Source organism: Elephantulus edwardii, unplaced genomic scaffold, assembly GCF_000299155.1.
Source record: "Elephantulus edwardii isolate Elephantulus edwardi_28Jun2011 unplaced genomic scaffold, EleEdw1.0 scaffold00024, whole genome shotgun sequence".
Lineage (NCBI taxonomy): Eukaryota > Metazoa > Chordata > Mammalia > Macroscelidea > Macroscelididae > Elephantulus > Elephantulus edwardii.
This window is the reverse complement of record NW_006399774.1, coordinates 24,241,681-24,252,443: the sequence shown is the minus strand read 5'-3', so window position 1 is coordinate 24,252,443 and position 10,763 is coordinate 24,241,681. Positions and strand designations below refer to the sequence as shown.

General features: G+C 41.8%; 1 protein-coding gene across 1 annotated transcript in view; it reads left to right on the top strand.

Annotated features, from left to right (window-relative positions):
- LOC102872363 (thrombospondin-2-like) overlaps window positions 1–10,763 on the top strand; it is an 83,770-nt gene that overhangs the window by 43,054 nt on the left and 29,953 nt on the right. The window contains exon 4 of the mRNA XM_006882840.1: window positions 10,426–10,622. Within this exon, the coding sequence (XP_006882902.1) occupies window positions 10,426–10,622 (197 nt within the window). The remainder of the gene's footprint in view (window positions 1–10,425; window positions 10,623–10,763) is intronic.

The window sequence follows — 10,763 nt, the reverse complement described above, 5'->3', positions numbered from 1 at the left end:
AAAATATATAAAGGAAACATTAATAGAACTGAAAGGAGAAATAGACAATATCACAGTAGTGGGAGAAGACTTTGAAGGAGTATACAGAGTCACTGTACTAAAAGGAATTGGCTGACACAGAAAAATTTCAAGAAATAATATATGAACAAGATCCTGTGGTGATGAAGAAAGAAGTTCAAGGAGCTCTGAAAGAATTGGCAAAAAACAATGCCCCAAGTATAGATGGCATACCAGTTGACATATTTCAACAAACAGATGCTGCCCTGGATGTGTTTACTAAGTTGTTCCAAGACATCTGGAGGCCAGCCATCTGGTAACTGACTGGAAGAGATCCATATTTGTTCCCATCCCAGAGAAAGATGACCCAATAGTGAGGACATTATAGAAAAATATCATCAATGTCACATGCAAACAAGTTACGCTGAAAATGATCCAAAATAGACTGGCATAACACATCAACAGAGAACTTTCAGATGTGTAGGTTGGGTTTAGAAGAAGATCTGGTACAAGAAATGTTATAGCTGAAGTTAGATGGATCTTGGCTGAAAGCAGAGAGTACTAGAGGAATGTCTGTCTGTGTTTCAATGACTATACAAAGGCATTTGACTGTGTGGATCACAACAAACTGTGGCTGACTGAGAATGGGAATCCCAGAACATTAGATTGTGCTCATGGGAAACCTATACTTTGATCAGAAGGCAGTTGTCAGAACAGAACAAGGACACACTGCATGGTTTAAAATCAGGGAGGTTGTACATCAGGGATGTGTCCTGTCTCCATACCTTTTCAATCTATATGCAGAACAGATCATCCAGGAGGCTGGACCCTATGAGGAGGAGTTTGGCATCAGGATTGAAGGAAGACTTATCAATCTGTTATGCAGATGGCACAACCCTACTTGCTGAAACTGAGGAGGACCTGAAGAACTTGCTGCAGGAAGTAAAAAACTGCAGCCTTCAATATGGATTGAAGCTCAACATCAAGAAAACAAAGATTCTCACCACTGGGTCGATTGGCAGCATCAGGATATATGATGAAGAGATTGAGATTGTTCACAGCTTTAGTTTTTTTGGTCCACAATCAACACTCTTGGTACCAGCAGCCAGGCAATCAAAAAACGAATTGCATTGGAAAAGTCTGCTGTCAAGGACCTCTCCGGAGTACTGAAGAGCAACATTATCAGTCTGTAGACTAAGGTGCACCTGATTCGCAATTACTTGCTATGTGTCATATAGCTGGACAATGTCTAGAGATGATTTAAAGACAAGAAGAGTATTGTATATACCATGGACTACCAGAGAACAAACAGGTTCTTCATGGAGAGGGTGAAACCAGGATGCTCTTTGAAAACAAGGATTCTGAAGCTTCGTCTGACATACTTTGGGCATTTTGCAAGGAGGGACCCATCCTTGGAGAGGGAAATCATGCTTGGCAGAGTGGAGGGATAGTGCAGGAGAGGAAGACCCTGGATGAGATGGGTTGATTCAGTGACTGGGGTAATGAAGGTAGGTGTGTCAGAGACAATAAGGTTGCACAGGATAGAGCGGGTTTCAGGATTATTGCACACAGGGTCACTATGAATCACAAAAGACACAGTGGCATATAACAATATCATTTGGTGCATTATTAGATCATGTCCTTTAGTTTTATTGACTTTTAAGCATTTTATAGTGACCTTTTTATCTTTTGTGGTATTTTTTGCACTGAAATCTATTTTATCAGAGATTAGGATCACTACTTTTTCTGGTTGCCATTTGCTTGGTAAATTTTTTCACTCTTTTTAGTCTTTATCTCCACTTTTCAGGTGTGTTTCTTGTAGACAGCACATTTATGAGTTCTGGGGATTTTTAATCTAATCTGCTACTCCTTTACTCTTCAATGATGTATTTAAACCATTCTAATTCAGTGTAATTGTTGAGAGGCAAGGTTTATTGCTATCATTTAGTTTAGTTCCTTTTGGTGTTGTTTCTGGTTACTTTGGTCCATCCTGCTTTCTGTGGCATCTCTGTGAGAAGGACGTCTCTCAGTGTTTCCTGAAGTGCTGGTCTAAGTGCAGAGTTTCAAGTCAGTGGCGTAGTAGCAAATAGCTGCACGGCAATCCCAAGGCACACAGTTCAAATCCCCCTCCGCTCTGCAGGAGATGGATGGACAGTCCCCGCCTGTCCGATTAGCTGCCTGTGGAATTCCACCAGAGGGTCACCTTTGGCCGGTTCTGACTTGACAGTACACAACAGCAACAGCAATGTGTTGGACTATTTCAAAGCAGCGTTTTACATTTACTATAAACTGCTATGAATAAGCAAACATGCACAGAAGTTGGAGTATTTTACCTCAAGGGATAGACTTAATATATTTATAAATGTATATATTTATATATATTATGTATAATATATATTATATATCTTTATATATATTATTTATGTTGTCTTAAATACGAAGCTCTTGTGGCCTAGTGGTAAGAAGCTGTACTACAATCGCAAAGGCTCAGGGCTCAAAACCACCAGCCACTCTACCAAAGAAGTATGGGAAATCTTTTCCCCAATGATTTACAGCCTTTGAAAACCCACTCTAGGGTCAGCTGTGAGTCATTTCTGATTTTGTGGTACACAGTAACAATAATGTACTTATAAATAAATATATGCTAACACTTAGCTCTTCAAAGTACCTAAAATGTTGTTTTTGTTGTTGTTAGGTGCTGTTGAGTCAAGTATGACTCTTAGCGGCCCTGTGAACAAAAGATCTGAACCTCGTTCTGTCCCGCGCCGTCCTCACACTTCCTGACACAAGAGCCTATTGCAGCAGTTACTGTGTCAGTCTACCTGGTGAAGAGTCTTCCTCTCACTCCACAAATCTTCCCCCTTTTCAGTATCATGTCCTTCTCCAAGGAATAGCCCCTCCTAGCAGCATACCCAAAGTATGTGAGGTAAAGCCTTTCGTTGTTGCTTCCAAAGAACACTCTGGCTGCACCCTCTCCAAGACACAATCTGCTTATTCTTCTGGCCGTCTATGGGAGATTCATGCACTTCTCTGACAGCACAGCTCAAAGGCATCATTTTTTTTTCTTCTTCTATCATCCTTATTCATTGTCCAGCTCTCAGATGCATAGCAAGTGATCAGACTATGGCCTGAATCAGACACGCCTTGGTCCTTAAACTGACATCGTTACTCTTCAATAATTTGGAGAGGTCCCTAAGTGCAGATTTTGCGATTGCAGTGTGTCTCCTTATTTGCTGACTTCTGATACCAACTGTGTTAATTGTGGATCCAAGCAAAAGGAATCTTTTTGTTGTTAGGTGCCATCAAGTTGGCCATGAATCACAGTGACCGTGAACAGCAGATCTGAACCTTATCTTCTCCTTTTCCAGCCTCACTGTGTCAGATACACTTGAGCCAAGTGCTGCAGTCACTGTGTCAGCCCATCTCATTGAAGGTCTCTCTGTCATTCGCTCTTCCTCCACCTCAGGCTTCCGTTTCTGTTTGTGAACAGAAGTGTAGATATATGTTTAGTTCCCACTCATTTTGTAGGATTTACGGAAACTAGGCCATACAGTAGAAACAACTTGTTCGCAATTTGGCACTTAATGATCATACAACTCTTTTTGTTGTTTGTTTAAAAAGGAGAGAAAGAAACTTTGAGAACAGTGCCAAGCATTGCTATTTTCAAACAAAGACTCTCAGGGGAAATTTGTTTACCTGGAAAGTTTGTGACTATGTCATTTGAAATCATCGTAGAGGCAGGAGCCAAAGAGACTGAGTGTTGCTGATTCTTCTGTCACGTGAATTTAGAGTAGATTCCACTTGGAATTCACTTAAGAAAATCTCTCTCTCCATGTACATACACACACGTGTACATACGCTCTCCCACACATCCATATACACGTGCATATATGCCCACATACACACATACTTAAGTACCTATACACACATCCTCATGCACACACACATATACATGCTTGCAGACATATACACACATGTGCACACACACAAACACACAAACACACACGGTTCTCAATGGATGGGAACACTTTGCCAACAGGATGGGAGATTTCCTGGTCCTGTCCTGTCCTTACAGTCCTGCTGCATTTGACCCCAGTGTTGCCGCTATGGGATCAGTCCGTTGTGTTGGGAATCTTTCTCTTTTTGCTGACCTACTTTTACCAAAGATTATGTTTTCTCCAGCTATTGGTCTCTCCTGGCAACGTGTCCAAAGTACACGAGACAAAGTCTTTCTATTCTCACTGCTAAGGAGTATTCTGGATTTTCTTCTTCCAAGATAGATTTCTTTGTCTTTCTGGAAGTCTTTGTATTTAATGTTCTTCACTAGCTCCATCATTCAAAGGCATATCTTCTCCTTCAGTTGTCCTTGTTAAGTTTCCAGCTTTGGAAAATAAAAATAAAAATCAGCTTAGCAAGTAATTGAAAATACCTTCACTTGGGTCAGGCACATTTTAGTTCTTTAAGGACATCTTTGATAATATTCTAAAGAAACCTTTTCCAGCAGATATTTTCTGGTGCAACATGTATTTTTACTTCTTAATGCTACTTTCATAGATATTGATTGTGGATCCAAGTAAAAGAAAATCCTTGACAATTTTAATCTCATTTCTCTTTGTCATAATGCTGGGTTTGGTCCAGTTGTGAAGATTTTTGTTTTCTTAATGGTGTGCTATAGTCTATGTTTAAGAGTACAAGTTTTCAGTTTCATCAGTAAATGCTTTAAGTTCTCTTTGATTTTACCAAGAAAGTTGTTTCATCTGCATGTTGTCATTGTTGTTAGGTGCCATTGAGTCGAGTATAACTCATAGCCACACTATGAACCAAAGATCTGAACCTAATCCTATCCTGTGCTGTCTTCACATTTCCTGACACACAAGAGCCCATTGTAGCAGTCATCATGTCAGTCCACCTTGTGGGGACCTTTCTCTCCTTCACTGACCCTCCAACCTTCCCAACATCATGTGCTTCTCTAAGGAATAGCCCCTCCTAGCAACATGCCCAAAGTATGTTACACGAAGCCTCATCATTCTTGCCTCCAAAGAGTATTCTGGTTGTACCCTCTCCAAGACATATCTGTTTGTCCTCTTGGCCATCCATGGGATGTTCAGTGCAATTCTCCAACACTACAGCTCAAAGGCATCAATTCTTCTTCTGTGATACTTATTCATTGTCCAGCTCTCAGATGCATAGCAAGTGATCAGAAAGACTATGACCTGAATTAGACACACCTTGGTCCTCAAACTGACATCATTACTCTTCAATAATTTGGAGAGGTCCCTAACCGCAGATTTTCCCGGTGCAATGGGTCTCTTTATTTGCTGACTGCTGATCGCAACGGTGTTAATTACGATCCAAAGCAAGATGAAGCTATTGACAGTGTCAATCTCCTCTCCATCCATCATGATGTTGTCTAGTGGTCCAGAGGTAAGAATCTTTGTTTTCTTGACATTGAGGTTCAACCCATCCTGAAGGCTGCATTCCTTGATCTTCTGCAACATGTGCTTCATGTCCTCCTTACTTTCAGCAAGCAAGGTTATGTCATTTGTATAATGCAGGTTATTGATGAGTTTCCCTCCGATCCTGGTGCCTCACTCCTCTTTATAGAGTCCAGCTTCTTGAATAATTTGCTCAACATACAAATTGTAGAAAGAATACAACTTTGACACACTCCCTTCTCAATTGTTATTTGCATATCAAGTTGTTAATGAGTTTTCTCTAATCCTGATAATGTGTTCGTCTTCATAGACTGCATTTTGTTCGCTTATTGCTTAGTGTACAAGTTGAATAAGTATGGTGAAGGGGTATAGCCCTAACAGACACCTTTTCTGATTTTAAACTGTGGAGTACTCTTCTATTCTATTCTGGGTTTTTTTTTTCTTTTTAAATATCTGCCTCTTGGTCTATCTTTAGGTTTTTCATTGACATCACTCACTTCTTTGCAAGGCTATCCATCAGGTATGGTCCACACCGTTGAATGTCTTTGCATAATAAAAAGTCTATTAACAATCTGCTGTTCTCTGCTTTCAGCTTTGATTCTCTCATTCCATGTCCTCTTTCAAATTTGGATTGAAATTCTGTCAGTTCTCTATATAATTCTGTGACCATTTAAAAATAATCTTTGACAAAAATTTTACTTGTGTCTCATATTAATGACATTCAATAATTTCTACAGTCTGTGAGATCACTTTTTTGAATGGGGCTAATTATAAGTCTCTTTCAGTTGTTTGGCCAGGTGAGTCAGTGAGCACGTCTGGTATTACCCTGTTCGCAATAATATCTCGGTTGGTATTCTGTCAATTTCTGAGCTTTGTTTTTCATGAGTGCCTTCAACACAGCCAGAACTTTTCTCTTCAATATAATCAGTTCTTGATTATATGCTATCTTGTGAAATGTTTGACCAGCAATTTTGTTGGATGCAATGACTCTGTGTATTCCTTCAATCTTCTTTTGATGTTTCCTGCTTCACTGAATATTTTGCCCATATAGGCCACCTGAAGTTTCAGTTGTGTTTTCTATAGTTCTTGCAGCTTGAGAAATGCCGAGCATGTTCTTTTTTGTAGGTTTTCTAAGTCCAGGTCTTCGCACCATTGATTACAGTACCTAACTTTGTTTTCTTGACATTCTTTTGAAATCTCCTGTTCAGCTCTTTTATACCTTTATTTCTTCCATTCACTTTAACTTCTCTATATTCTAGAGCAAGTTTCAGAATATCTTCTAATGTTTCTTTTCATCTATCCTCTATTTCTAATGCCTCTTTGCTTTTTTCTTGTAGGATGTCTTTGATGTCATCCCATCATGACTTGTCATGTTATTAGTGTTCAGTGCATCAAATGTATTCTTGATATGGTCTCTAAGTTCAGGTGGGGTACACTCAAGGGTGTACTTTGAGCAATATCAGAGTGTCTATACATGTTGGAGAAGAGTATTGACTATCTTGTGGATAGCCAAAAGAACAAATGGATACATCTTGGAAAGGGTGCAACTGTAGTGGTCCTTGGAGGCAGAGATTGTAAAGCTTTATCTCACATACTTTGGGCATGTTGCTAGCAGAGTCTAGTCCTTGGAGAGGGACATCATGCCTCGAAAGGTGGAAGGACAGTGAAAGAGAGGAAGACTCCTAATTAGATGGATTGACGTAGTAACTGATGCAATGATGTGTTCGAGTGTGTCAGAGGAGATGAGGGTGACAGGATAGGGCAGGGTTCCGTTCTGTTCTTCATAGGGTCTCTATGAGTCATACACACCTAACATCAACAGCAACTAACAACAGCAACATCATAATATGTTACAGGTGTAAAATTATGGAAAGATCCCAAGCTTAAGAGAATTACATCATGACTTTTATACCAAGTAATAAAGACTTAACAAGAACTGTTTGAAACAGTTATGACATTGAGTAGAAAGAACATAATGTGTAACGTGAGAAGGAGCTAACAGGTGTGGGGGAGAGCCTTTGGCACTGGTACCATTGTCCAGTCCAGGTTGGTCTGCGAGTGACTTCTGCTTCTGCACTTGCTCAGAATCCATTGTATGAGTTGTGTGCCAACATGCTCCGCACACACTTTAACTAAAGACGTCTGGACAGTGAAAAGCAGGTTTCTTAGGCTCAGGCTGTTATGTCTTTGTGGAACTGCTTCCAGTAATCATAGAAGTCCATCAAGGATTGGCATTGCCTTCAGGGAAATCAGGGCGGTGTTTTGGGGAAGTTATTTTTATGAACATGAAGGCAAGTGAATTTTCTTTAAGACAAAACAAGAAGCAATAGAATGGAGTTTGGAGATGTGTAAGAGAGATGTACAAAGACAAAGAGATGCACAGAGGGAGTTGGAAACAAGTTGTCAGAATATACTGTTGGGGAGCAGACTTAGAATGAGGATGAACAAATGAGAAATTGTGAGAGGAGAGAGCTGCAGTACTGATGCAGTCTGTGTGTTTCTAGTAGTGTCAGACCCCCAGCAGGGCTGCAGGAGAAAGTGCAGGTCCGGTGAGGATTTACAGCCCACAGTGGCTGGGAGTGGGGACCAGCTAGACTGCAGCTGTGTGCACAACGCATGTTGTGTCTGGTTTAACCTCAGTTGGACTGGGCTGTCCACACGTGCATGACTTAGCCCCTGTCTTCGCGGGTGTGTTAGTGGTGTGAACACTACTCCTGGGTAGCAGCACCAAGCATTGTCCATTCCTGACGCTCTCTGGGATGCCTGGAGTGTGAAGTGCAGTGTGTTAGCCATTGTGTCAGCACATTGCTTGGAGGATTTCTGATTCTCTTCTCTACCAAGCAGTGATGGCAAAAAGTCATGGTTGGAACTGACCAGCCACCGCATCAAAGAAAGATGTATCAGTCTGTTTCTGCAGAACTCAGAGGCTTGGAAACAGTATGAGAAAACTCTGCTTTCTCCTCAGTGGTCATTTTGAGTCAGAATCAACTCAGTTGAGATGAGTTTTGTTTGGGTTTTTTGCTGGGCTCATTGCTGTTGAGTTGAGCCCGCTCATAGCTGCAAGCCTCAGTGGCTTTCTGAAGCGTTCCGCGCACAGGGTGGGAGGGCGGGGGCTTGCCCATTTTCTTCCCTCACCCACTGCAATCGTCTTTCTGTAACGATGGGTCTTTTCTGGTCACATCTCTAAAATACATGATGCAAAGTCATGCCCTCCTCTTCTTAAGGAGCATTCTGGTTTACGTCTAAGATTGATTTGTTTATTTTACCTGGCAACTGACTGGAAGATCCATATTATTCCTGTTCCAAAAATGGCAAACTAACAGAATGTGGAAATTACTGAACAATATCACTACTACCACATTCAAGCAAAATACTGCTGACAATTATACAAAAATGACTGGAAGAGTGCCTCGACAGAAAACTACCAGGAATAAAAGCTGGGTTGAGAAGAGGTGGCACTAGAGACTTTGTCACCAATGTCAGCTGGATCTTGGCAGAAAGCAAAGACTACCAGTCTATCTGTATTGCATTGACTATGCAAAGGCATTTCACTGTGTGGATAACTACAAATTGTTTCTAACCTTGAGGAGAGTGGGTATCTGAGAACTCTTGACTGTGCTTATGCGAAACATTTCAGACCCAAAAGAGCAAGAAAACACTGCATGGTTCAAAATCAGGAAGGGAGTGCATCAGAGATGCATCTTGTCTCCATACCTTTTTAGTCTGTATGCAGAATAGGTCATTCAGGAGGCTGGGCTGTGTGATGGGAAATGTGACATCAGGATCAGATGAAAACTCCTCAACGACCTATGCTAGGCAGATGATAAAACCTTGCTTGCTGAAAATTAGGAGGACCTGAAGTGCGTGTTGCAGTCAAGGACTGTAGTCTTCAATATGGTTGAAACTCAACATCAAGAGAACAAGTATCTCACCACTGGGCCAATTGGCAGCCCCATGATAGTTGGAGAAGAGATTGAAGTTGTTAACAATTATAGCTTATAGCTTACTTGGCTCCACAATCAATACTCTTGACACTAGCAATCGAGAAATCAAAAGACAAATTGCACTGACAGAATCTGCTGTCAGGGTCCTTTCCAGAGTACTGAGAAACAACAATGTCAGTCTAGAGACTAAAGTGCACCTGATCCAGGTCATGGTCTTCCCAATGACTTGCTATGCATCAGAGAGCTAGCCAATGACTGAGGATAACAGAAGAAGATTCAATGCCTTTGAATTGTGGGATTGGAGAAGAGTCTTAAATATACCGTGGACTGCCAAGAAAGCAAATAAGTCTGTCTTGGAGAGGGTGAAACTAAGTTTCTCCTCAGAGACTAGGATTTTGAAGCTCCATCTCACATACTTTGGGCACATGGCCAGGAGGGACCAGTCCTTGGAGAAAGACATCATGTTGGAGGGGTGGAGGGACAGTGCAGGAGAGGAATACCCTGGATAAGATGGATTGACACAATAACTGAGGCTGTAAGAGTAGGTATGTCGTAATCAGTGAGACTGGCTCAGGACAAGGCAGGCTTCAGAACTGTTCTACATAAGGTCACCGTGAGTCGCAGGCAACTCAACTGCAGATAGCATCAACAATAAGAAAAACTTTGAAAAAATAAAATAATGGCCTCTTACAGAATGGACTCTTAGAGAAAGTCTAGGTGAGGATGGGTCAGTATTGCTGCTTGGTGCGCTGCCTCTGCTTGTTTCTGAGTCATGCCACATGGTGTATCCAGGAAGAACTATGTTCCACAGTGTGGTTCACATTTTGAAGCAGACCAGCAGGTCTGCTGAGGTGCCTGTGGCTGGCTTCGTACCAGTAGCCTTTGGTATACTGGAGAACTCAGTCATCTGCGGCTGCTGGGGTAATCTAACACTAACCTGTTCTGAACTCAGAGGTGTGGGCGTTACCACCACTATAGAGTTCTAAGGTCAAGCTCACTCAGTATGGTGCTGGCTAAACCCCCTCACCCTCTTTATGTGCTTCAACCAGCAGAGGTCAATACCATCAGTGAGAACACAGAAACTCTCCACCTGAGCCCACACATCACCACCAAGTATGTGGGCCAGAGCCCAGAAAAGAAGCCAGAAGTGTGTGAGCGTTCGTGTGAAGAGCTGGGCCACATGATCAATGAGCTTTCCGGGCTGCATGTGATTGTGAACCAGCTGCATGAGAACCTGAAGAAAGTGGTAGGTGTCTGGGAGTGAGGAAGGGCGGGTGAAGAGAAGGGAAGAAAGACAGGTGAGAGGAGGAAGGATTAGGAACAAGGGAGGAAGGGCAGGTGAGAAGGGAGGAAAGGACAGGTGAGAAGAGAGGAAGGGCAAGTGAGA